At 45.5% G+C, this 27,568-nt stretch overlaps 2 protein-coding genes across 2 annotated transcripts; both read right to left on the bottom strand.

Moving 5' to 3' along the window:
• Positions 1–976: 976 nt before the first annotated feature.
• On the bottom strand, positions 977–11,444 carry RABAC1 (Rab acceptor 1). The gene is made up of 6 exons (XM_035117592.2): positions 11,361–11,444; positions 7,854–7,964; positions 6,925–7,137; positions 6,116–6,213; positions 4,534–4,635; positions 977–2,177 (listed from the first exon to the last, which is right to left on the bottom strand). The coding sequence occupies exons 2-6, from the start codon at positions 7,931–7,933 to the stop codon at positions 2,089–2,091; spliced, it is 582 nt and encodes a 193-aa protein (XP_034973483.2). The 5' UTR covers positions 7,934–7,964; positions 11,361–11,444; the 3' UTR covers positions 977–2,088.
• A 1,896-nt stretch (positions 11,445–13,340) lies between these two features.
• On the bottom strand, positions 13,341–27,201 carry LOC118086208 (cornifelin homolog). Its single transcript, XM_035117593.2, has 4 exons — positions 27,074–27,201; positions 17,178–17,309; positions 15,169–15,305; positions 13,341–13,755 (listed from the first exon to the last, which is right to left on the bottom strand). Exons 2-4 carry the CDS (start codon positions 17,299–17,301, stop codon positions 13,666–13,668), a joined length of 351 nt encoding a protein of 116 aa, XP_034973484.1. The 5' UTR covers positions 17,302–17,309; positions 27,074–27,201; the 3' UTR covers positions 13,341–13,665.
• Between the last annotated feature and the right edge of the window lie 367 nt (positions 27,202–27,568).

Below are 27,568 nucleotides of genomic sequence, written 5' to 3'. Positions count from 1 at the left end.
TACGAACACGATCCGTTCCGGGTCGCAGTTCGTGACCCAAAATGGTCATAACCCGAAGCGCCATTTTCCACATGTGCAAAGCGCAATTTCTGCGATTTTCACGCTTTGAGCATGTGCAGAATGCACGCGCGGCGAAAATGCTTCCAGGTTTGTGGAGTTCGTAACCCGAGGTGTTCGTAACCCGAGGTACGACTGTATTTGCTTTTACTCTGCTGCAAACCTAGGGTTTTTGCAAGCCTGTGGATGCTTCCTTCTGATGTGTAGAAGGCACTTGGAAAACTGATGTTACCATTAGCATGTATGAATGCAGACTCCCCCTCCTCTGTTAACTATTCTATTCCCCTTTAAAAGTCATGGGAAGTGATGGCCATCGCCACATCTTGTGGTAGTGAGTTCCGTAGCTATGCACTGCGTGAAGCAGATTGTGTTTTCGTCCATCCTGAATTTACTGCCACTCGACTCCAGTAAGAGACCTGAAGTTCTAGTGTGATGTGAGAATCAGATAATTAGAAAGGACCTTAAAAGGCATTGAGTCCAACCCACTAAGTCCAACATATCACTAAGGAGATATCCTGCTACAACATATAGCCTTGCCTTGAAAATGTCTAATGAAATAGTCTCCACCACCTCCCAATTCAGTCTGATCTGACTAGATTCAGTCTCTCACTGAAATAGAAACTGGAGAGCATGTACCACTGCTCAGGTGAAATCCCCTTGCAATTTAAACTCGTTGCTCTGGGGCAGCTTTGGGTAACCTGGTGCCCTCCAGATGTTGCTGGACTACAACTCCCACCTGAGTTGGGAGCTGTAGTCCATCAACATCTGGAGGGCACACCAGGTTGCCCAAGGCTGCTCTGGAGCAACAGAAAGCAAATTTGCTCCCTCGTCTCTGTGACCTAGAGAGACACACACACCCCTGGACCACCTCCAATGTGAAATTCTGGAGAAGCCCGGTTGAAATGAACAGAATTAACAGTCAATCTTAACCTGGAATTTATTAAGTGCTCCCAGAATATGAATCACTTGTAAACAGCATAGTATTAAGAGCCCTTGCAATTTCCAAATGGATGAATAATTGCTTGGGGGGTGGGAGTTAAAATTGCACAGAACCTGTAACATTAAGAAAGGGTGTTGCTATTCCATTAGTCATTGGGGGATAAAATAGGATGTAAATACAAATACATAGAGAGACTTGTAAAACTTGGCAATAATGTTGCATACTGTGCTATCAAGCGCTAAGGAGCAAAAAAAGGGCAGGGCAGCTCACATGCATTTTAAATTATCTTTGGCCATGGGAGGGCCACAATCAAACCAAACGAATTATTCTGACTCATCTGCCAGACCAAAGCACTCAAAAATGTGGAGAATCTGGATGATTCATGGTGCCACATGTACGGAATTAGATTGTGGGGTTGTTGTTTTTTGCCCTGACTGTAGACTTTGGAGTTTTGATTTTTATAATTTTTATTTTGGTGGTTAATCCACTGTCAACTCCGAGCAGCAATGACAAGAGGCCTCTCTGCTCGCATTTCCGACGGCCACTGACAGCCAGCCTCAAAGCAAGCCAGTGAAACGAAGGAGCTGTCGTGTATCAACACACACTGTGTGTTCCTGTGACCTCTTGGGCAGAGCACAGTAAGTACTTGGAGGACATTCCAATTAACACTTCTGCTTCTTTAATGTTACCGCCAGAAGATAAAAGGAGGCTGAACTAAAAGCTGCTCTGGAAGGCCTCCAAGGCCCGGCTACTGGGTGAAGTGTAACAGGAGTTAAATAATCTCAGGAAGGCTGAGAGTCCTGGACACGGCCTTATCACGTGCCTGGGATGGGAAAACCCAAGGGCGAGGTCATTGGGAATTCAGGGCAGGGGGGGAGGAATAGGGAGGTGAGGGGTGGGAAACAGCCCCCCCCCCAAAAAAGTAGGGAGACCATCAAGGGTTTCTAAGATCTGGAGAGAGCCTCAAAGCCAGTCTCTTGGGGAAGGAAGGACACGGCACATGGCAATGGAATGAAGTAGCAGCGGTATTTACACAGGACAGGGTAACAGCGATATAGGGGGCGAAGGACACGTGGCTGCCCCCAGACCATTCACACAGGCTCCATCTGCAGCTCATCGGTCTCGGGTGATTCCAATTCATGGAAGGCGGCATGTGAACCAATAACTACCAAGGTGGCACCTGCAGGGGGCGGCAGACCAGACAGGGAGGAAGCAAAAAGGTCAGGTTAGTTCTCTTTCCACAGTGATGGGACTCTGACACGCTCTCTGTCTCCTCTGCAGCTGCTAAGGGCACCTTGGGCTTGTGGGGAGGGAGAGAAAGGAGCCAAAGTAGGTAAGAGAGTCACACTTACAAAGTAGGTAAGAGAGTGGGATGGAAGACCTGGAATCCCCACCTGGAAGTATTATTATTATTATTATTATTATTATTATTATTATTATTATTATTTGTTTGTACCCCACACATCTGCCTGAGTTGCCACAGCCATTCTGGGCAGCTTCCAATAGAATGCAAAAATGCAACAGAACAATGTAATGCTGCCACCCACCCATTATGCCAGCACTATTCTCATCAATACAGTTTCCTTTTCAGATATTGTTCACATAGTAGGCTTAACTCAAATGAGCTTTTTTCCTGTGCAAATGACACTGAAAATGGCAAGGGGTGGCACAGGAATGGCATGAGATGCTGTCGGAAAATTGGAAATAGTTCACAGAAGCAGATTTTCTGCAACATGGGAATTATCTTCCCACTGTATAGTTTTGTTTTTTGCAAGAACTGACTAAGGCAGAATGTGGTACACCAACTTACATATATTATTATTGTTGTTGTTGTTGTTATTATTATTATTATTATTATTATTATTATTATTATTATTATTATTATTATTTGCTTTGATGGTTTAGGTCAGCCCACAGCCCGCAGAACTACACTTTCTGACCGGGAAAGTTAACAGGGGCAGATCCTTCCGTTTCGTTTCTTTTTACTGTCCTCTTGCCTGGAGAACATAAGGTGAATTAGTTTTACACCTTATTAATTAGGTATACACCTCTTTCAAGAGAAAACCACAGAGCTCTGCTCCTTTTTCAACCCCATCCCATGATCTGCTCCACAATGCCAAAAAAGGAGGGGGGGGATCAGGGTCACATGGCAGGGCCCCTGAACTCGTGTAAGGCCACAAATAATGGTGCAGCAAGTGCGGCTAAACTGTACAAGGCTGTGGGCTAAATTTGAGCTGGGTTGGGAGGGGCAACAGTAAACAGAAGCCCATGAATATGATCAAAACACAGACCTTGCAAAATATGAGTGTCAGCTGAGAAGCCTGACAAGCAGACAGCCAATAATCAAGGCTTCGTGTATTCTGCAACTTGTAGGTGCAGGTAACGCACACACCCGGCATCCTGAGATTCTCAGGTTGCACCTCTTAAAAACAAGCTTCCAGTATCACATCTAAGAAGTCAAACAGTGCTGAACAGATTTCTAGAACAAGGCATTAGTGTCCTGCATTAGTGCCTTGCGGCAGCTAGACTAATTACAGGGAGTGGCCACCAAGACCATATAACACCGATCCTGAAAGACCTACATTGGCTCCCAGTACGTTTCTGAGCACAATTCAAAGTGTTGGTGCTGACCTTTAAAGCCCTCAACGGCCTCGGTCCAGTATACCTGAAGGAGTGTCTCCACCCCCATCGTTCAGCCCAGACACTGAGGTCCAGCTCTGAGGGCCTTCTGGTAGTTCCTTCACTGTGAGACGTGAGGTTACAGGGAATTAGGCAGAGGAACTTCTTGGTAGTGGTGCCCGCCCTGTGGAATGCCCTCCCCTCAGATGTCAAGGAAATAAACAATTATCTGACTTTTAGAGGACATCTGTTTTAATGTATTTTTAATCTTTTGTTGGGAGCCGCCCAGAGTGCTGGGGGAAACACAGCCAGATGGGCGGGGTATACATACATACATACATACATACATACATACATATATTATTATTATTATTATTATTATTATTATTATTATTATTATTATTATTATCGAAGGCAGCCCTGTTTAGGGAAATTTTAAAATGTTTAAGGTTTTATTGTGCTTTTAATTCTGTTGGGAGCCACCCAGAGCAGCTTGGGGAAACCCAGCCAGATGGGCAGGGTATAAATAACAAATTATTACTATTGTTATTATGCACAGCAACTCCTGACTAGCAAAAGCAGACTAAATTATGCAAACTAAGAGGCTATTATGTAATGCAACCACATCTGCCTAAGTTATGTACATCACAGAATTTAGCTTTTCTTCCTGAAGAACTGATTCATTTTTCAGAGAGCACAGGATGCATTGTGGCACATGCAGTTATGAGCGGTGCAGGAGGGAAAGCTCTCCTCCCGAGTAACTCCACAGGAACACTTTACAACTTGGTGTTTGTGCAAGCTGTGGACTGTCTCCCAGATTTCCAGGAAACAAGAGAAGACACACACCCCTTCTATTTTATTACCCAGAAATGGAAGGTGGTTTGTGTCTCACAGCTGGAATGTGGCTGTTCACTTACCCAGCACCCAGAAGACAGCAGAGCCGGCTCCCGCCAGCCAGAAGAATGGAAAGGAGACACCCCCAGCCAGGCCGTATTGGTGGGCTGTGCTGAGCTCCCGCCCTAAAGAAAAAGAGGTTGGGTGAGAATACAGAGGGCAGGAATACTGGGCTCACGCTCTAACTCCCGAGGCCTTTCGAGACAAAGCTAGAAGCCCCGGTTACCTGTGTACACCGACCACCGGCCCGACAACAGAGTTTTGCCTGATTACTGCAAATGAATACAAGACGCCAATCATTCTATGGTCTACTCTGTCTAGCTACAAACTACAGGGTTGGAGCCTAGCAAGGAAAGGGCATTCGCCAATAATTGCATTACTGTATTGTTGATGCACCGCCACCTGGTGGCTACTCTGGGAGCTGCAACCTTCAAGGACGCTTCAAGGCATGAGAGAGCTTCAAGAAGTGTCGTTCACATAAGGGGCCGGGGTGTCCGAATCACATGGCCAAGAACTGCCTCTTCTCTATTCATGACATGAGCACAGCAGCACTCCTCCCGCTTAAGATTCCCAGCAACTGGTAAAGATCCCTGGAAGATCGCCTTCTCCCCAATGTACCTACCCGAGTCCTATGCCGGGATAGTTCAGTCAGAAGAGACTTAATCTCGGGGTCGTGGGTGATGGACTGGATGACCCTTGTGGTCCCTTCCAACTCTACAATTCTATGAGTGTAACATTTTCAGAGGTCCTGCTCCAGGTACGCCCGCTAAATGAAGTGAAACAGGTGGCTACCAGAGACAGGGCCTTGCAGTGGTGCCCCTCCAGCTGTGGGAATGTCTTAATGGTAAAGGTAAAGGGACCCCTGACCATTAGGTCCAGTCGTGACTGACTCTGAGGTTGCGGCGCTCAACTCACATTATTGGCCGAGGGGGCCAGTGTACAGCTTCCAGGTCATGTGGGCAGCATGACAAAGCCGCTTCTGGCGAACCAGAGCAGCACACGGAAACGCCGTTTACCTTCCCACTGTAGTGGTACCTATTTATCTACTTGCAGTTTGACATGCTTTCAAAATGCTAGGTGGGCAGGAGCTGGGACCGAGCAATGGGAGGTCACCCCGTTGCGGGGATTCGAACCACCGACCTTCAGATCGGAAAGCCCTAGGCTCTGTGGTTTAGACCACAGCGCCACCCATGTCCCATTGGGAATGTCTTACTTATGGTTATTTTGGCACCAGGTGAAGACACTTTCATTTCCCAGGCTTTTTAGAAACCTGTGTTTTTAGCATTCTGAAACACTGCTTTTATTCTTTTCTATGCTGCAGGTTTTTGTTTTTATATTACAAGGGCAGCTGTCTACCAGCTCCATCTGGTACGCAGGCTGAAACCCTACCTGCCCGCGGACTGTTTTGACTGTATGTCATTGTTTTATGCCATAAGCCACTCAGAAAACAAGGTTAGTGGGTGGCTGTAGAGAAACATAGAAAAAAACGGGCAATGTTATGGCTTCAGTGACCGTGGTGGCACATAATCCGCATGCAATCTATTGCACTGGTATAAATTTTGCCTATCACACACAGCTTGTCAATGCCAGCCTCCCTCTACGTACCAAAGACAACAAGTTGTGACTGCTGGGTCTTCAGGTAGATGATGTAACAGGCTCCAAAGAAGACAGCAAGCGCAATCAGGAGCAGTGGAGACGTGATACTACCAGGGCACAGAGAGAAGGCCAGTGGGTTTAGAAGCATCAAGAAAGATCATGGATCATCCAACCTTCTCCCCAAATCACAATAATAATCATAAAAGGGTTCCTGGCTTTGGGACATTACACAATATTCCTCAGTGACACATAAGCAGCAGAATTCTGCATAAGAGCTAAAGCCAACCTGCTTGCAGATCCTCCTTGTTATTTGTCTGCTTCTGAGAGCTACTGTTTCATATCGCAGGTGGCAGAACTGAATGTCTAAATGCTCCTTTGAAAAGTGAAATAAACGTTCTAGACTGAATGCTCTCCCCTCTCCCCACCCAAAAAAAATCAAGGAAAATGCTAACCTGAATCCTCCTCTCTGACATGCTAACTTTGACTATTTGTCTATCTCTATTTGTATGTCATCAACATACAATCTACTGCTTCAGGGCAAACATGCAACTTCTTCGCTGCTCTCTCCATTCTTTATTCCAATGACACCTCAGTATCATCACAAACAAACAAAAAATTGCTCTGTCAGAAGGGATATTGCCACATCTTGAGGGCCGCAGGGTCTCCATCCCTGTTCTAACTGTTTAAAGGTTGCAGCCTTCCCGAGACCAGCTTCTGTGGCTTATCCCAGCTATGGGACAAAATGCAGCTCTGTGCATGCTCGGTGACGTCCTCAAAGTTAACAGGGTTCCTTCCTACACCCTCAAAACCCCACTCACAGGCAATAGACGATGAGTCCCAGAAAGACAAAGACATAGTTGCTCTGAAAATATTCCACGTTGCGCACCAGCCGCTTGCAGAGCTCCCCGAAATTCCGAGGCTTCCCAAAGCGCCGCTGGTCGATGAAGTTGGCCCAGGGCCGGATGGTGGCCCGGCGCTGATCCAACCACTCCTTGGCGGGTCCTTGGGGCAGGAGAGCTGGGATGTTGATCCTGGGGAGGGAGGGGAGGCCAGGAGAACAGGGAGTGAGAAGAGGGGCAAATCACAAGAGCCACACACCCCGCCCCCAACTCCAAAAGAAGAGGCCCAGGACTGAGCCAGCAGCCTTCTTTGCTGGAGCAGGGATGGGAGAACCTGCTCTCAAGACAAGGGCTGCATTCCTTTGGAGCCAACCTTCCAAGGAGCCAGACGCAGGCAGTGGGTGTGTCCAAAGGGTGCGTAGCTGGAGCTCGCAATGTTTCAATGATATTGAAACAGCCCTAATGGGAAGGCCACTGCACACCCTCATGTACACATGACCCTTACACACAGCAGAAGACACAAACACAGCTCCTCTTTACCACTGCTCAGCTGTTTCCAATTCAGTGGGCAGTAGGAGATGGGGAACATGAGGAAGACTTATCTCTCCGCCCCGCTCAGCTGAGCAGCAGTCACAAGCTCATTGGGAAACCACCACTTCTCCAATGCTTGCACTGCTCGGCCTACCTCCTGCTTCTGCTGGTGCCAAAAGCAGCCATTTCAGAAGGTGCTGCTGCCATGGTCCTGTTTGGACCACCCCCAAGGAGTGGCAATGCCCAGGAAAGGCTGCAGGGCCTGTCCAAACGACTAGGCATGATTTGGGCTGTGGGCCACAGTTCCTCACCCCAATCTTAAAACGATAATGCTCAATCCCATTTAAGGGGCTCCCCGCCCCCTCCCAGCTCCTTACTTGGTGCCCAACACCGTCCCTGCTGTCTCCATTTCAGTGGCAGGGTTGAAGAGATGCTCAGGTCCTGTTTTGCTTGCCATTGTGCTTCGGTCAATTACAGAGAAGGCAGCGCTACAGAGAGATAGGAGAAGAGGGAGAGAGTCAGGTGTAACACTCAGAAGCTGGTGGCGGTATTGAGACACGTATTGAGATCAGAGTGCTGTCCAGAGAAAGTTAGGAAAGAAGACCATTGCTGGTTTAGGATGTAAAATCTAAAGGGCACTTCACACATTATTTGTTGTTGTTGTTGTTTAGTCGTTTAGTCGTGTCCGACTCTTCGTGACCCCATGGACCAGAGCACGCCAGGCACTCCTGTCTTGCACTGCCTCCCGCAGTTTGGTCAAACTCATGTTCGTAGCTTCGAGAACACTGTCCAACCATCTTGTCCTCTGACGTCCCCTTCTCCTAGTGCCCTCCATCTTTCCCAACATCAGGGTCTTTTCCAAGGATTCTTCTCTTCTCATGAGGTGGCCAAAGTATTGGAGCCTCAGCTTCACGATCTGTCCTTCCAGGGAGCACTCAGGGCTGATTTCCTTCACACATTATAAACCCAGGCAAAATAAAATTTTATGATGCTCCTTTGGCTGCTTTCCAGTCCTCAAGTGTGGAGGCTGATCTTAGGGACATGTTACATGTGTCTGTTAAGAAGATCAGCAATTTCACATCTGATTTGCTTAAGAACCACATATGAGCATAGGAAGAGCCTTCTGGAGCAGGCCAATGGCCCATCTAGTCCAGCATCCTGTTCTCACAGTGGCCAACCAGATGTCTGTGTGAAACCTGAAAAGCAGGACCTGAGAACCCACTGCTCCTGTGGCTTCCGGCAACTGTTACTCAAAAACATTAAGCCTTCAGAAGTTAGCTTTAAACAAATATTTGCTGCCAGAGTGGCAAAGAGTTGACAGTGCAGATGTCCTCTTGAGACGATCTCACCCGCAATGCCTTGCTCAGAAGCAGGGCACTTTCCTGAAAGTGAGGGGGGGAAGGTTCTGGAGAGCCTTCTTTGTGGGGAATATACTCCAGCGAAAGTATAGAAATGAGGCACAGCATCCTGGACAACAATACATCTGCTGTTTTGCTACATTCATCTGAACATGGCAGGGTTGCTTGTATTCGAAAGCAAAAAAACAAACGCCCACAAGCATTCCTACAGAGCTAACCCAAATTCTAAAACAAGAAAAGAGGAATTCTGAGTCCTGGATAAAATAATGGAAGTTAACAATATTGCAGGATTTCTTCTCAATTTCTTTAATTTATTCAGCTTCTACTAGCCACTAAGGGGGGTGGTGGCGGCGGCATAAGAGCATCTATGCAGAGTGTGGAAGTTCTTCCTAGTGACTCCTAGAAATCTTAAAATCAGTAGCCCCTCTGATTTCAGTAATTTGATTAGACAGTGCACAAAGAACATTTATAAAGGGGGGGGGAACCAAACCCAGAGAAAGATGATATACTGTACTGAAATAGTGAGGAATTGTGGGATGCATACATCATTCCTAATGGGTTATTTCACTTGCATGTAGCCCCTCTAAATCCTGCTCCCCAATACAAGGAGCATTAGCCACCAGAATTTTTACAAATCATAGCTGCCCCTTGTGTATTTTGTTTTCGGCTGGTAACCCAACAAAAACCACACAGCAGCAGAATCTGACCAGTTTTACTTTTCGGGAGGCAAATTTGCAATTCTTACTTAGCCACCAAGTGCCTTATAAAATCCACCCACAGCTCTGTAAACAAATATATCCTGTACAGAGGAGCCAGCTGGCACAAAAAAGTGCTAAGCAAATCCAGAACAGTTACTGGTATGTATTACCAAATAGACTGGTTGGATTAGAGGAGAGTCACAATAGGAGGGTGATATATTACTGACAACATAATTGATTAACTAATTTGTTAATTATGCTTTTAAGGTAAAGGTAAAGGACCTCTGACAGTTAAGTCCAGTCATGAACAACTCTGGGGTTGCGGCCCTCATCTCACTTTACAGGCTGAGGGAGCCAGCGTTTGTCTGCTTCTGCAAACAGTTTTTCCGGGTTATGTGGCCAGCATGACTAAGTCACTTCTGGCCAAGCCAGAGCAGTGCATGGAAACGCCGTTTACCTTCCGGAGTGGTACCTATTTATCTACTTGCACTTTGACGTGCTTTCGAACGGCTAGGTTGGCAGGAGCTGGAACCTAACAACGGGAGCTCACCCTGCTCCGGGACCTCAAACCACCAACCTTCTGATCGGCAAGTCCAAGCGGCATAGTGGTTTAAACCACAGCACCACCCGCGTACACTGTGTTTAATGTGTTTTGGGAAGTTTTTAACGTTTGATGCTTCATCGTGTTTTTCATATTCTGTTGGGAGCCACCCAGATTGGCTGGGGAAATCCAGCCAGATGGGTGGGATATAAATAATAATTATTATTATTATATAATGGTTTCTGATGCAAAGTATTGGGGTGGGAAACCTGTTTTCAAAATCTAGCAGCAGAGATGGCCCAAGGCACCTGATATATAAGCACCTAGCTTATGGAATATCTCATGGAAGATGGAGCAAGCTTGTTCTCTCCTGCTCCAGAGGGTAGGACCCGAACCAATTCAAGTTACAAGAAGGGAGATTACAACAAAACATCAGGAGGAGCTTTCTGACAGTAAAGGCTGTTCTGCCATATGACCATGAGGGTTCCTTCCAACTCTAAAATTATTTGATTCTAGCTTCAATCCCCAGCATCTTCATGCAGGGCTGGGAATGACCCCCCCCCGCCACCCCCGCTGCCTGAAAATCCTGGAAAGCAGCTGCCAGCACCGATACAGGCAATAATACTAAGCTAGATGGACTCCAATGGTCTGGCTGAATATAAGGCAGTCAGCACTGGATTTAGGGCAGTTTGGGCAGTTCTCCTGCACAGCATAGCTGTCAAGTTTTCCCTTTTCTCGCGAGGAAGCCTATTCAGCATAAGGGAATTTCCCTTTAAAAAAAGGGAGAACTTGACAGCTATGCTGCACAGGGTGCAGAGCCAAGAGGAAGCCTACTAATAACAATACCTATATTTATACGGGTAAACATAGGGGTAAATAAGAAATATTGGGGAGGGGGAACGTCAAATTTTGTCCTCGCTCAGGGCGCCATATTACCGAAGTCCGCCTCCTTATTAGCCAAGATGCAAGGTTTAAGGAGAGAAGAGAGGAGCGGTGTCCAATTTGGTTTACTACCGGCTCAGGGTGGGGAACTAATCCCCTGAGCACAGCTTGATGACGACGCCTTGCCTCGCTAAAGCCCTGATAGGGTGTGTCTCACACATTTTAGCAGCTTTTGGCTGACTTGCAAGTGGGACAGGGGAGCTACAGGCTTAGCAAAAAAATAAAAAAATAAAGCTCCCTTCCAGGCGCCTCCGCCTGAGAGCGGCCCAGAGGATGCTTTGCGACCAAGACTCCCCCTGCATCCAGGGTTGCCCCTGGCAACAGCGGAGCCCCCCGTTCACTCACCTGCCTCCTTTGGAATCCGGTCCAGCTCCTCGCCGGAAGCAGAGCGTGGCTGCGTGGCAGGGGGAGGTACGCGCGTTTACGTTAGCAGGAGACGGGGAGCATGCTGGGAAATGTAGTCTTCACGTGCTGCAGCTCCCGTAGCGAGTGAGGGCGAAGGAGAGTGCGGAAGCGCCACCTTCCCCGCATCGGCGTAACAAAGCTGCCTTTGCCGCCCACCACCGATTCTTGAACTGCAACTCCCATCAGCCCTAGCTAGCATAGCTGCATGCTGAGGCTGATGGGAGTTGTAGTCCAAAAGCTCTAGGTGGGACACCGGAGTGGCAAAGACGGCAATAGAGCATCTGTTAAGTGTGCGCGCTTAGTGCCTGTTTTGTGGCTGGCGCACGTCTCACCTTTTTCTCATTTGCTAGGGAACCTGTAGGCCTTCTGATAGATTCCTATATGGCCACACACCATAGCTGTCAAGTTCTCCCTTTTTTTAAGGGAAATTCCCTTATGCTGAATAGGCTTCCTCGCGAGAAAAGGGAAAACTTGACAGCTATGCCACACACACATATCAGCCAGATCTATACTGTAAGAATACTGTAATATCTGATATGTCCATGCTTTCTGCAGCATAATTATTTCATTTTGTCCTTATTTGTATTGGGCTTAAATTTATATATATTAAATAAATAATTATTTAACCAAGTTTTAACATTTTCAATTTCAACTCGCTTCCCCATCTTTCTGCAGTTCCTTACATTTATTTTCGTCCTTTCCTGCATACTCCAGATTGCCTTAACTTATTCTTTTAATTAATCATCTGTTCTCATATATTGTTAACGGAGCATCAATATATCTCATATATTTTTATGTTTTGAACCACCCTGTTATCTTCGGATGAAGGGTGGTATACAAATTCAATAATAATAATAATAATAATAATAATAATAAAAATTTTAAATGGCAGGTTTTTTACAACAATCTTGCCAATGTCTTGATCTGTTTACAGTTTGTTTGTAAATACTCAATAAACCACTTCCATTCCTTTCTAAAAAGAAATCTCGATTTCTTACTCTTCCAGTAATTTTCGCCATTTCTGAATACCCCATTAGTTTCTGTATCCAATCTTCTTTCTTCATGACCTTTTCATCCTTCCACTTTGGGGCAAATAACATTCTTGCAGCTGTAGTCACACACATGTATTTGTATTAATTGTTGGAGGGGTAGTTAATCTTCCCTCAGCTTTGCAAATCTTATCTGTTTATCTGTTTTTTTAATAGAATATTTTAAACACCTTTTAGGGCACCCTGACCCCACATTGCGGCTGTAAGACACATGAAAATAGAGTGGCGATAAACAAAGAGGTTCTGCTCTTATGCACATTACCTCGGCCGAGCTGAACACTGATGGACTTACTTCCAAGTATACGAACATAGGATTACGCTGTCTGAGAAGGTAATATGGGATGGTTCAGTTGGGCCTGTTAATTTATAGCATTAAGTTCCTTTGTACTCAATTGAGATAATCATTTATTTATTTAGCTCCATCCTTGTTGGTAGTCTTTGCCCTGAGGAGCGTACAATCACCAGAGGTGAAGCTACAGAGGATAGGGAAGAAAGTGGCTGCATGCCTAAGCAGGCATGAAATGTGCAATTGTCTGTGTTTCACAAGTGCTTGCACTTGGTTGAGTTCAATCCTCAAAGCTGATCAAAGGATGCTTCTTTCTATCAGACCAAACTATCTGTTCTTCTGGTTTAGCTCAGTAGGTCTGCTCTGACTGGCAGCAGCTCTCCTGGAGAAGTCTTTCCCATCACCTTAGCCCTAACCCTTTCAACCCAGGCTGTCAAGGATTGAACCTGGGAACTTCTGCCTCTCCCGGAAGTCCCCCCCCCCATGTCATAAAAAAGCTTCATGGGCTGATTTCTGTATATGAGTCCTTTATTAGACAGACAGGAGCAGGCCAGGTTGTATTTTCTTAACCCCCTGGCCACTTGGCACCCCTAAGTCTTCTATTGGGCCAGGGGATCACACCGATTATCACTTAACCCGTTCTTCCCAAAAACAAATACAGCCCAGCTCATGCAGTTTGGGACAATGATTATTTTATTTTGGCACAATTTTCAAGGTGATATGACCACAGGGGCTGAACAGAGGAGAGCCATATCTTTTATTCTTTCCTTGTGCAAGGACAATCGGTCTTTTGCTCTGCAGCTGATACACTTCTAGGTGCAGAAGCTGGCCTCCGTGCCTCACTGCCATTGATCCAGCTACTTTATTCTTCCTGCAGGAGTGAAGAATGTCTGCCAGCTTCCCTTCTGCTTCAGTTCTTGTTGTTCAGCTCTCGGGCGAGTTGACAGAGGCCGCAGAGTGGACAGCAGGCCATGACCACCCAGTCCTCACAAATGGAGCCCTGGGTTTCAGAAACAAAGGGGCTGTGTTAAAATGGAAGGTCGGGGGCAAGTGAAGTTGTGTAGCTCCCAAGAGACAAAACTGGCTTGTAACTGAGACAGAGGCTGAAATTCCTAACCATCTAGGGATTCATTTGGGCCAGTCTCAGGCAAATCAGCCTTAGAGCTGGTTCAGCAAAGGCACACCACCCACACATTGATTATTATAGCACTTTAGAAAAAATTGCAAGAGCACTTTACTTTTGAATATGCAATTGTGTTTCCAGTTCTTATGAGCAAGGTTCATTTTCCCAATGAGTCCCAAAGCAATGATAAAAGTAAATTCAAAAGCACCATCCATCAGGAAGATAAAGGACACTTCACTTGGGGCATAAGAGAAAACAACTTAGGTGCCAGGCAGGCCTCTCTGGGGAGGGTATTCCAAATGCAGGGGGCCACCACAGAAGAGGCCTTGGCTTCCTATTAATCCCTGCCATCAAATACTGCCAAATGACTAGAATAAAATGGCCCAGGGTGTCCTCATGCATATAGTAGCAGTGTAATATGCAGAAGTCAGCAAATAAAGCTTTTAACGAAAAAAGAAATACATTGTCCCTTGGTCGTGCCTGCGCATCAAGCTGCTGCTAAAAGCCAGACTTCCAATGGTCAGCTGAAAAGTTGAGCAGCCCTAATGAACTCTAATCATGGTAAGAAAACCAGCAATGGGTAGATGATGATGATTTACTACTTATACCCAGCCCACCCACCCCTGTTGTGTCTTCCTCCTTGGTAGGTTTAAGGTGCATAACTAGCTTGCTACCTACCAACATACTTTGAGTAGGGATGGGCAAATCTGTCAAATTTTGTGTATCTATTTTTTTTTAATTTCCCAGTCTTAGGTTCTCCACATTTCCACATCAGTTTGCAGTGTTTTTGCTTTTTTAAGTTGCTATGAAACTCATTAGCATTTTGATGCAAATTTCTCTTAATATAGTTTATATGCAGTTTTGCCTAATTTACACATTTTTTGCATAGCAATGTCCCCAAACATAATGCATTTTTGTATGGCCTTTGCAGTAATATATGCATTTCAATGCACACCTTACCCTAGTATTTGCATTTTTGTACACATTGCTTGAACTGCATTGCAACATTCAGAGAAGTACAAATTTCAAAGGACGGCTGCGTCTTGGTTCGTGTATTGTGTCAGAAAATGCAAATTGGGAGGGTTTGCTTTTAAATGTGAGCTGAATCAGATTCCTCCCCCTTGCCTAATTTCGAACCTATAGAAAGGTATTCATTAAAACAGACCGGGCTTTTCTTTTGGAGCAGAACAGCAATTCCACCACAACCCCAACCCTGGCCAGCCCATCAGTTTAACTACCACCCCAACCCCTCTCCCCACACCCATCTTTATTTAACTTTCCACATCTCACCCCGATTTGGAATCTCTCGCGCACACTGGTCCGCAGAGCAACAATAGTGCCAGGCAGGTATGGGAGGCAGCAGCACTCACCTGCCTGCTCTGACACACGGCAGGCAAGGATGCACGGAACGAAGGTACCGCAGAGACCTGGAGGAAGGGAGACAGAAGCATTTGGCATGTATCCAGAGGAAGGCAACTGACTTCCAGTGAGGGCTCTGGAAACCAAGTCCTATAGGGGATATGGATATGTTTAGCTGGGAGAAAGGAAGGTTAAGGGGAGATATTATAGTCCAAAGAGGCTGTCATGCAAAAGGTGGAGCACTTAAAACTATGGAACTCGCAACTGCAGGAGTTAGAATCATAGAATCATAGAATCGTAGAGTTGGAAGAGACCACAAGGGCCATCCAGTCCAACCCCCTGCTGAGCAGGAAACACCATCAAAGCATTCTTGACATATGCCTGTCAAGCCTCTGCTTAAAGACCTCCAAAGAAGGAGACTCCACCACACTCCTTGGTAGCAAATTCCACTGCCGAACAGCTCTTACTGTCAGGAAGTTCTTCCTAATGTTTAGGTGGAATCTTCTTTCTTGTAGTTTGAATCCATTGCTCCATGTCCGCTTCTCTGGAGCAGCAGAAAACAACCTTTCTCCCTCCTCTATATGACATCCTTCACCCTTGGTGAAGGCCACCAATTTGCATGACCACCTCCGCTTTCATAGAATCATGCATTACTTTAAGTACTGTATTTTTCTGTGTATAAGACTACATCCCCCCCCCATTTTTTTAAGTTTAAAATTGGGGGTCGTCTTATCCACAGAATGTTGCAATTATTTATTAATTAATTATGGGCTCAAAAATAGGGGGAGTCTTATACATGGGGAAGGAAAAATGCAGTAAATGCATGTTTTGGGTTTTTTTGGCGGGTGGAATGGTTTGGGGCTTGTTATTCAAAACATGTCTAATTGCCATACCGCTCTAACCAGTATTGGGAGTAGGTTTGGCCAGTTGAATCCTGTTTAGTGGAGGCAGCGAGATAAAAACAAAAAACATCCACTTGGTGGCAGCAGTGAGGTTAAGGAGGAGGAGGAGGGGTTAGCTAGGCTGGTTTGCTTGTCTCCCTTTCTTCGCACAGCACAGGTCGCAGTTGCATCTTGTGCTGTCACACCCTAGTTGCAGCCTGTCACTCTGACCACTACACATCACTGTCTCATAATGCCTAAGCTTCCTGCATAAGCCTAAGGCAGAAGATCCCTTCCATTGGCCTGTGTCTTCCTAATGTTTCACCTTATTCTTCCTAATTACTTCTTCCCCTGTATTTTCGTTTTCTCTCCAATGCTGCTTGCCATTCCATTTTAGATGCTGAATCTGATGGCAGGGCCTGTGCTATTCGTAATTTCTGCATCGCACCAAGCAGTTTTAAGTAACAATATAAAAAAGGCACCGACTGCACATGAGGGAGGTGCCATCTGTTTTGAAGGAACACCAAGTTTCACGGATATAGAAAAATCCTCGGGGGCGAGAGGGGACCAAAACAACAACAACAACAACAACAACCCAGTGTTGACTGAGCATGCTCAGTGTGAACAGAATGCTTATTGACTAGTGGGTGTGGAACGGACCTTGGGAGAAATGGGTAATGGAGTATCTTGGGAAAGGGCATGCCTGGCTGGGACCCTGTACAAGATAACTCCACACAGTAACGGTTTGCTGCAAGTACCGGCAATAAAAATAGCCACACGTATTAGCAGCAACCGATCCCTCGCCCCTTCTAGGTTGGCTAACTTTTGATTTCAAGAATCTTGCTCTTTCCAGGCAAACCAGGCAGGGAAAGGGCACCCCTGTGGATCGATGCTGCAGGAATCAAGAGGGTCGGTGGCAAAATCTTGAGTTTCCTGGTTCTTCTGATTGCCTGACAGACAGATCATTAGCCTTCCTTCCCTCTTCTCATGTACAGCCTACCACTTGAGTGGCAGAAAGGAACTGCTAGCCGCTGACACCCCCCCCCCCCAATTACTCACAGATGCCCATATCGGAACAGCAGTCACACAATTCTGTATTCCAGGCCCCCTGGTTGCTCAAAGTGTAGCTGGTGTCAGCAGCTTTTGGCTGGGCATCAATGATGAACTCCGTCTGATAGGCCATGTCAGCTCCTAGAAAGTGGAGAGGAGAGAGAGGGGAGCTCCAGTTATTCTCCAACATCAGACCCATGCCCCGGCTGTGAGATTTAATGTGCTTTGGGTAACAGTGAGCCCTTGGAACCAACCCACCCACAGACGCTCCAGGTATCCCTATTTTCCAGGGACAGTCCCGGTTTATGATTTGATCCTGAAATGTCCCGCTTTTCTTTAGGACATCCCTATTTTCATTAGAGAGGGTATGGAGCTATGTGACCCCGAGCCAAGGAGATAAGTAACTATACAACCTTTAGAAGACATGTGAAGGCAGCCTTGTAAGGTATAGGCAAGTTTTCAAATGTTTAATGCTTTATTATGTTTGTTGGATAGGGACGCGGGTGGCACTGTGGGTTAAACCACAGAGCCTAGGGCCTGCCGATCAGAAGGTCGGCGGTTTGAATCCCCGCTCCTGCCAACCTAGTAGTTCAAAAGCACATCAAAGTGCAAGTAGATAAATAGGTACCGCTCCAGCGGGAAGGTAAACGGTGTTTCTGTGTGCTGCTCTGGTTCGCCAGAAGTAGCTTTGTCATGCTGGCCACATGACCTGGAAGATGAGCGCCGCAACCCCAGAGCAGGTCACGACTGGACCTAATGGTCAGGGGTCCCTTTATGTTTGTTGGAAGCTGCCCAGAGTGGCTGGGGCAACCCAGTCAGATGGACAGGGTATAACTAATAAAATTATCATTATGGAACAGGACGTCCCTATTTTCTTCAGAGAAATGTTGGAGGGTATGCACTCACCAATCCTGGCCTGTATTTTGAGGCTCTTTGCCAGCCCCCTCCCTTTATCTGCATTTAATTATAAACCATAGTTAAGCTTAATTGTGGTTGAAGTGTGAATGTAAAGTTTGCTGGTCCATGGCAGGGGGGGATAATGGCTGTTTCACTCCCTCCCTGCTACCAACTGCGCTGCAGGGAGCTAAGCTTTGGTATGGATTACATGCAAACCCAGGCTCGTGGTTTGTTTTCCCCCAAACCATGAGCAGTAGGCCAAGAACAAACCATGGTTACAACTTGTGTTTTGTTTAAAGTGAGACATAAATCCCAAACCTGGGGTTCTGATGTAATACTAAGCTAAACCATCGCTTAGTACCCAGAGGGGGAAGAATGAAGCAGCCACAATGTCTGCTCTTTTTCCTAGCCTTTAAATGATAGTTCAACTTAACCGTGGCTTTCAAATGGCATGCAAACCAGGCAATGCAGCTGCGTACACACTCCTGTTTACTCTGCATCCGGTTGGCTCCCACTCCCACCACTCGGGAAGTGGTGTAAAATCATGCCGTTCCTCAGGAAATGCTACCTTTTGATGCATTCCCACCCCCCAACCACCTCCTATCCAAATTGAGAAAAAGTCCGACCTAGCTGTGTTTTAAGCTGGTATTGTGTACGCAGCCTGTCTTGCTGCACAGCTCCTGCTCATTTTTGCAGGATTTGGGTCAAAGGGACCCTTCCCCTGTAGATTGTGGCGGCTCGGTTCTATCCTGCTGCTATCTTTAATGGCCCTCAAAACAACTCCCTTTGCCTCATGGCATCTTGCTAGGGTGGAGGAAGATGGAGACCTGTTGGCATGGCAACAAGGTAGACTCGTGCTCAGATAGCCGATCTCTTGCGGAGATCCTTGTATGACCTCCTCAGGCTGTGTTCCTACAACCGCATCTGCTCAAACAGGCCCCGGATACCAATTTTTGCTCTTGTTTGAAGCCACGTTGCGATGGTCTTAGCTTTTCGGCTCTCCTTGAGGGTTGCATGGAAACATTTTAGGCAGAAATCTAGCTTGTTCCCAGACAATCTGAGTGAGCATTTTGGGCAAGGCCCCAAATACAAAGTGGAAGAACTCCTATTTCCAAACAATACAGGAAACGCCTTGAGAGGACAAGAAGCTCACACCCTCATAGCAAATATATCTGATATATCTGCTCTGCGAACATATATATATATGCCTTCCATGTTTGTTATATTCCACTTTTCTCCGAAACCGCTTGACCAATTGCATTGAAATTTGGACACAATGTCACATGCGACTAGGCAAGTGTTTGTATAAACTTAGATTATACAGATGTCACACCTATCACAGGTAAAAACATGGTTTTGGGGGAAAAGCGGAAAATCAGGAACATGAGAGATTGCAAAGCATCGCCCTCTAGCACTGACTCCACTGGTACTGCAGCTAGAAAAGCTTCCCTCTCCAAAACAGCTCAACTAGGGTTTGCAGGGAAGAACAAAACAACAGACTGGGCTGAATGGAGGTGGGGTCTCACCTGGGTTGGGGATGGGGGCAGGACGGGTTCAGGACGGGTCATGGATCGGGACGGGGTGGGGGGAGTCACAGGGATGAGCCACAGCAACGCGTGGCTGGGTATAGCTAGTATATATAAAAAGTCTGCTGAAATCTGTGAAAGGAAGAGGCTGAGGATGAGGAAATTGGTCAGGGTCAACAGAGGATGCCTTCAGATTTTCACATAGAACTGCTGTGTACACACCATATATTTTAAACACATTTTTAATCCCCCAAAGAATCCTTCTGGACCACTCTGAAAATTATTATAGCTCTGTGAGTGGAAGGTGTGTGTGTGTCTCCTAACAACTCTTAGCAAACTACAGCTCCCAGGAGTCGTGATTGATTAAAGGGATACAAAAGTGTTTTAAATGTACGGTGCGCATAGGCCCTCTGAGTTACTTTGTAAGAAAAGTGACTAACAAATACAATAAATAATAATAAATATGGGCTGCTTGCAAATAAACCAAAAGACTATGGCCACATTCAACCATACATTTAAAGCACTATGATGCCACTCTAAACAGACATGGCTTCACCCAAAGGATTCTGGGAGCTGTCGTTTGCTAAGGGTGCCATTGGGCGAGCCCCGTTCCCCTCACAGAGCTACAATTTTCAGATTGGATTAACAATTAATCCCTCCTCATAGGGAACTCTGATAGTTGTTGCTCTTGTCGGAACACACCTGGGGGGCACATGCAACCCCTGGAATGAGACAAACCTCTCCGGGCGTCTTCCTGCCTGGGACGTCCATAAATCGTCAATCCCAGCACACACCAGAAACACATATCAGAAGACTATGTGCGTGCTCACTCAGCAGAGTATAGCAGAAACGAAGTGAAGCTTTGGTGTGTGCATTCTAAATATTTATTAAGCAACTAGCTGGCCCAGCCACGCGTTGCTGTGGATCATCTGTGTGATTTCCCCCCCCCACCCTGTTTTTGTTTGGTGGGTTTTTTTTATTGCTGGTGGAGGTTGATAGAAATCAAGGGAAAATTAAAGTAAAATGGGGAAGTATAATGCACTTTTGTAATTTAATTTGGGTTGTTTTTGGTGTAGTGGTTAGTGGGGTAGTTGTGAAGTGGAGCTTTGGTGTGTGCATTCTAAATATTTATTAAGCAATATATACAGGACAAAGCAATCATGGTGACCTCTCAGTTATTCAGAGAGAGAGAGAGAGAGAGAGAGAGAGAGAGAGAGAGAGAGAGAGAGAGAGAGAGAGAGAGAGAGAGAGAGAAACACTACAAAAGTACAGTACAGCGGAAGAGATAAGACTGAGTTCTGTTCTCAGACTTTCCAAGCCTAGAAAGTAAACACTGACATATGATTGAAACAAAATAAAAAAATTCCTTCCAGTAGCACCTTAGAGACCAACTAAGTTTGTCATTGGTATGAGCTTTCGTGTGCATGCACACTTCTTCAGATATACTGAAACAGAAGTCACCAGATCCCCACATATAGTGAGAGGTGTGGGGGGGCACCACTCAGAAGGGTGGTGGGAAACCGGACTGTTTATGACTGCATTTGGTCTTACAGGAAGAATTTACGACTGTTTACGCCTGCAATTTGTCCCACAGGAAAAGTGAGGGGTGAGATGGCTAAAGATAGCTTTATCATGTATAATGAGATAAGAATCCAATGTCTTTATTCAGACCTGGTTTCTCCGTGGTTTTAAGTTTGGTGATAAATTGCAGTTCAGCAACTTCTCTTTCCAGTCTATTTCTGAAATTCTTTTGTAATAAGACAGCTACTTTGAGATATTGTATAGAATGTCCTGGGAGATTGAAGTGTTCTCCTACTGGTTTCTCTGTCTTGTGATTCCTGATGTCAGATTTATGTCCATTTATCCTTTGGCGTAGGGTTTGGCCTGTTTGTCCAATAGAGAGAGCTGAAGGATACTGTTGGCATTTAATGGCATACACAATGTTAGAAGATGAGCAATTAAATAGTCCTGAGATGGTATGTTTGATGTTGTTGGGGGAGTGAAATGCTAACAGCTCTGTGAGAGGAATAGGGGTCTCCTCAAAACTCTCAGCACCTTTAACGCATTGCAGCTCCCAGAAATCTTTGAGAGGGGGGAAGCCATGTTTGTTTAAAGAAGCATCATAGTGCTTTCAGTGCAGGAGTTTGAATGTGGCCCATGTCTCCAATGATCTTGCCTATAGGCGGCGCATATCCTTGGTAGTTCTAGCCCTGGGGAACATGTTACGCTGTCAGATAACATGCGGTTATCTAAAATTAAAAGGGACCAACGGCGCTGGAGGAAAATTAAGGGTGGAACTATAGTGTGTACAATCCAACCATTATCAGGAGTTTCTGTCCACGCAGTTTTGATAAAAGAACGGAACTTCCCTTTCATGAAAGCCGGATCGGCTTCATTTGGGACTGGGCCCAGAACAAGAAAATTATGTGGGAGTTGTGGATATAATAGTAATATACCCAACAGGAGTGGCATGGAACACCATTTTTAAATCTGTACATAAGCCAGCAGTTTATACAGCAACCCTTAGGGCATCTCTTCAAGTTACCTTTCTAAAAGAATGTGTTGGCTGGTGTCCCAAGCAAGGAAATGTTTCTAAATTATTTACTGTCACTAGAGTTTGCCCTGACACAAATGATATACTCATGCCTGGAGTACATTTTTTTGTCTACTGTTAAGGACAAAGCCTGTAATAGTTTCATCCCACAACTGACTCCTTCCGAGAATTGCCAAAAAGCATATCTGTTTATATTTGCCAGATGTTTTTTGTATTTTAAACATGGTTGCCAAATTTTGAGCTAGGTCTGGATGCAGCCATGCTTTGACAGAGAAGTTTTATCACATTTAACTCCATGCTATTAAAAGCTACAGTTACTGATCTCTACATATCAAACCTCTGTTAAAAGGATAGTGGTGTTTCTGGCTGGACTTTTTTTTATATATATTATTGTTATTGCTCTGCTGGTAACCTCGTTTTAAGAGATGTGGATTCATGAAGATGTATCTCCTTAGAGGAGGAAAAACCTCAGGCCACAATAAACTAGTTAGCCTCCAAGGTGCCACCGGATTTTATGGGAGAGAAAGTCCTGTTGAAATCAATGAGAATTAAGCACTTAACTGTGCTCAACTGCCTCTGAAATCAATGAGCTTAAAAGTCCAATCCTAAAAACATTTACTTGAAAGTAAATCCCATTGATTTCAATGCAGCTTACTTCAAAGTATCTGTGCTTCAGCTCTCAATGCAGTTTAGATTTCTTGGGACTGTAGTGCAGTTCCTGACTTCTGCATAGTACAGGCAGACATGAATTGTACGTGCTTCTGGTATTTCTCTTTCAGGGGCTAGTCTACACAACATAAATTTTATTTTTTTTAAAAAAATAGCTTCTACTGCACAGTTTTAGCATGTATAGTGCTTTACACACACACACCCCGCCATTATTCTTTGCAACCAGGACTGGATTTAGGTTTGATGAGGCCTTAAGCTACTGAATCAGGTAATGGGGCCCTTTATATGTCCAGCTGTCCTTTGCCAACAACAAATTGTCACCATTTTTCGTGCCGAATATATGCTATATGGTAATTTATGGACCTAATAGGTATCTAAAGCCATTTGCACATGTTGCCATGCAACCAGTCTATGCAGAATGTAGGCACCCTATACAGTGGTGCCTCGCTAGACGAAATTAATTCGTTCCACGGGTCTTTTCTTATAGCGAAAAATTCATCTAGCGAATCCCATAGGAATGCATTGATTTTTTTTATTTTTTTTTGCCCATAGGAACGCATTAATTGAATTTCAATGCATTCCTATGGGAAACCGCGATTTGCTAGACGAATTTTTCGTAAAACACATTCGTCTAGCGAGGTAATCTCCGCTCGAAAAATCCTTTCGTTAAGCGGAAATTTCGTTAAGCAGGGCATTCGTTAAGCGAGGCACCACTGTATATAGAAATGAGCAAACCAGTGATATTTTAGGGAGCAGGCTAGCAGGCGGGGCCCATGACTTACATCATACAGTAGGAGCCTGACACAACACAAAACAAAACACTGTTGCTATATGTAGGTTTTTGTTTTTTGTTTTTATCTTATATTTTGGGAATGTACATCCAGGTTTTTTTCCTTTAATTTTTTTGGGGGGCCCCCAAGAGAGTGGGGCCCTAAGCTATTGGGCTTGTTTAGCTTATACGTAAACCTGGCACTGTTTGCAACTATGTCAAGAAGGCTACACGCCCCCGTTTGCAGATACCGAAAACTGAGGGGTTGTCCAAGGCACACCCAATGATTCATTGGGTGGGTTACTAGCTTCACAAAGAAATTAAATGAGTGACCTTTTCCTTCCTGGTACGCATTGGAATATTTCTCCTCCTTAGTTTGTGTGCCAGGCAGCCATTAACTGCTTAGAACCAGGGCCGGAAAAAGAGGTGGCAAACCTTTTCAATGGCTCAGCTGGGATTCAAACCCAGTTTTCAAGGAGTTCAGCCGCTGCACCCACCTTGGGATGTTGTCCAGAATCCTTTCTATCTCACAGCACCCAATGCAGCTGAGTGGCTGTTTATCCATCATTTAAAACCAGTGTTTCTCAACCAGGGGTCATATGCCCCCCCCAGGGGCGCCCAGGATATTCCAAGGGGAAAACAGGAGAAAATCTTGTAAATGGAGGGTCCACAGCACAAGACTAGGGGGCAACAGAGGGATGTGAGAAGTGAAGAAAACAGAGAAGTGACCAAGAATCGAAAAGAAAACAGAATATCTTAAAAGTTTCCACAGCAAAAGCAAATTTGTTTTTCATGGCATTTCCTGCTTCGTATTTAGTAGAATCAAGTTTCAGTCGTGTGAATTATTTGCTCAGTCTAACACGGGATCACCTTAACATCATGGACAGAGGTGCTCTTTAGTTATGCCTCGCAGCAATAGTACCGGGTATACCGTACTTTTCCATGTATAAGACTATGTTTTTCTCTTTAAAAATCACCAGTGGGGGTCATCTTATACATGGGTAGTGCATAGGGTGGACGTTTCATTGGTTGCTGCCGAGGCTGTCAGCAGCTATTGTGCGTGTTATTGGTTGTTGCATCAATGGGGGGTGTTGATTGGCTGATGCTCCAGCGGTTGGGCAGGTGATTGGCAGCTTCTGCTGGCGATGGGACAAATGGAGGCAAGATTTAGCGACACGTGCGGCTGAGCAATTTTCGTCAATCCCCCCTTTAAAAAAAGCTCAATAACCCTGGGTAATCCTCCGCAAAAAAGCTCAACCACTTTGTGCCATATCCCCCCATTTTCTTAAATTTGAGCCCCCCAAAATAGGGGACGTCTTATACATGGGGGTGTCTTATAGACAGAAAAGCACAGTATATATAATATAAAAAGCTTGTTTCTGGTCATCAAGCACAATTTTTATGCAATTGTATTTTGTGTAAATTATAAAAAATTATAAATAAAGCACGTTCTATTTACGAACAAAACATTGAACTGGCTACCTTTCTACTGGTAGGACGGAGGTTCACAGAGGGGAAACAAGGTCGAAAGGGGGCCACAGTCGGAAAATGGTTGAGAAACACTGCTTTAAACAAAGGACAAAGCGGGCCGCAGATTTGCTTAAATTTTGCACATCCTAATATATATGGATAAATGTAGCTGTAGAAATGGCTCCTCTAATTTAAGCAATACAGTGCATCTCTGTCGTCGTCCCCGCCATCTTTCTTCTTTACAGAGGTGGATTCAAGGTACCTGACAGATGTTTTAAGAGAGCTCTGGGTTCTAAATGCTGCCAGGAAGGAGACTGATTTGCGAAGTGGCCTTCACTAGGCAAAAAGAAGCGTGTGCTGGCGCAAAGTGTCCCAAAAGGGTGTCATCATGGGAGGTCTAACGGTGCTTCCCAGACAACCCACATTACATGTTCCCACGAAGAAGATAACCTGAAGTCACTTCTGCAGGTGACTGATCTCTGCCTAAATAGCCTGAGATAGCCATGAGACTCCAGGAAACCCACAAAATATTCCTAGGTCTTCCACCTTTACTAGAGCTGCTCTTTGGATTAACAACGCAGGTGTGAATTTGCCTTGTCAGAGGAGCATTTTTCCTACTATTGCTTATCTCTCAGCCTGCTATTTGTTTCTGTTCTTTTTCTCTCTAAACCCTTTCCCAAGCAATCTTTTGCGGCTTGCAAGAACAGCTTCCTCCAAGGAAATAAGTTTGTTCTTATATCTGTGGTTTCTTCAAGCAAGCCAGGAACAAAGATTCCTGCACTGCAGGGAGATGGACTAAATGACCCTCAGGATCCCTCCCAACACTATAATTCTATGATCTCACCATAATGGGGAAGACTAGCCAGTTCTTTGCCTGGGTGTCAGCTGTTGATGAGCAACAAAATTAAGATGTGATTTGGGCTGGACAGTTCTTCAAACAGAGGACTCCTTCATGTAAGAGGCATGGCTATTCTAAATGCAGTCCCACTGCCCTCTTACCAGGCTGTCCTGATCTCACCACTATTAATCCACTTTATGATACCTGAATCTGTTCCCACCCAGTTTTTCCGAGTATCTTGAACTACAGCTCCCATCACTCCCAGGCGGCCCAGCTGAAGGCTGATCTACATGTTCACACTACACCAAGCACCTCTCAATAGTCTCTTTATATTCCCTTCCTCAGGCACCCCAAACAACTGAGCAATGCTCGACCAAACAGGAACATTGTCCTTCCACCCATATAGAAATGCACACATCTCCCCAATATTCGCTTGGCTCAGACATTTTGCAGAAAACAACAGGAGAGACCTGTTGGGTTGTGATCGCCTAGCAACAGCAGACAACAGGCAAGCAAATGGGGTTGTGGTTCCTAAATTGCATCCAGAATCAATCTCCAGAATCGCCTTCTTCTGAACTTTCCCATGGCAACTCAGCTTCCTTAGGAGATAGCTTGCTCACTGCTAGGACTCTTCTCCTGCAATATGTTCCAGGGGTCTATGACCTTCATGCAGTGTGGCAGTGATGCGCACTATCACACTTAGCCAGCAGTCTGCATCCACCAAGTATGTGCCCTAAACCCACCCCTGCAACATACAAGGGTTACCTGGCAAGCCACACAGGACATGTCAATGTGGAATCACAGAATTGTAGCATTTGGAAGGTACCCACAAGGGTCCTCTAGCCCAGCCCCCTGCAATGCAGGAATATTTTTTCCCAACTTGGGGCTCGAACCCACAACCCTGAGATTAAGAGTCCCATGCGCTACCGACTGAGCTATCCCAGCAGTTTCCTCTTAAAGTAGAAAGGGAATGTATGCATTTCCCATGTGCTTGGAAGCACATATAAGAAGTCTGAAGGGCAGCACAGAACAGTTTAATGCAGGACCCCCCCCCCAAAAAAAGCCATGCATTTGTCATTTAGGTTGCAATTCCCCCCCCCCCCCGCGCTGCCCCCCCCAAACACCAGCTTGTCACTGAATGGAAAGTTTGCTAATATTTCTGTGAAAACTTTCCTTGCTCACCTGGTTTTCCCCACCTGGAACTTCAGGTTCTGTGCTGACCAGATGACTTTGGGTAAAGAAACAAGTTGGGTGGGGTTCTGTTGGCGCCTCTTATATATATACCTTATGTACTAGGTTGGAAGGGCGGGGAGGGGGGAGTAGCAATTTGCTGTGGGGAAGGAGCAGATAAGGGAGAAAACAGCAGCCTGCCTTGGAGCAAGTTATTTAAGGTGGAGGAGGGAACCTGGAAATTGGGACAGCCGGGAGGTCGGATAAAGTAAGTGGGTGTGCTTTGGGAAATAACTGTTACATACTTCAATCTGGAAAGGGTTTGGCTATCATTTTCAATCACAGGAAGAAAGTGAGAAAGCTGGAATCTCTCTCCCCCCCCCTCAATGTAGCGTAACAGGAGACCAACCTGAAAAGCACCAGGTTGCAAACCATCCTGGATGTTAAAGCCCTTCCACCTTTAGTTCATCAAACTGGGCCTGCTAGCCCAATTTTAAAAAATTAAAA

Source organism: Zootoca vivipara, chromosome 6, assembly GCF_963506605.1.
Source record: "Zootoca vivipara chromosome 6, rZooViv1.1, whole genome shotgun sequence".
NCBI lineage: Eukaryota > Metazoa > Chordata > Lepidosauria > Squamata > Lacertidae > Zootoca > Zootoca vivipara.
Note: the sequence above shows the minus strand (reverse complement) of the source record. Positions and strands in the feature narration are given on the sequence as shown.

Excerpts from the sequence above, each read along its gene's own strand:
- RABAC1 (XM_035117592.2), bottom strand. The coding sequence starts at position 7,933 with ATGGCAAGCAAAACAGGACCTGAGCATCTCTTCAACCCTGCCACTGAA. Across the intron at positions 7,138-7,853 it reads GGGACGGTGTTGGGCACCAA|GATCAACATCCCAGCTCTCC; the intron begins GTAAGGAGCTGG and ends CTCCCTCCCCAG. Across the intron at positions 2,178-4,533 it reads TGCTGTCTTCTGGGTGCTGG|GTGCCACCTTGGTAGTTATT; the intron begins GTAAGTGAACAG and ends CGCCCCCTGCAG.
- LOC118086208 (XM_035117593.2), bottom strand. The coding sequence starts at position 17,301 with ATGGCCTATCAGACGGAGTTCATCATTGATGCCCAGCCAAAAGCTGCT. Across the intron at positions 15,306-17,177 it reads CTGTTCCGATATGGGCATCT|GTCTCTGCGGTACCTTCGTT; the intron begins GTGAGTAATTGG and ends CCCTTCCTCCAG. Across the intron at positions 13,756-15,168 it reads GCGAGAGATTCCAAATCGGG|GGCTCCATTTGTGAGGACTG; the intron begins GTGAGATGTGGA and ends TCTGAAACCCAG.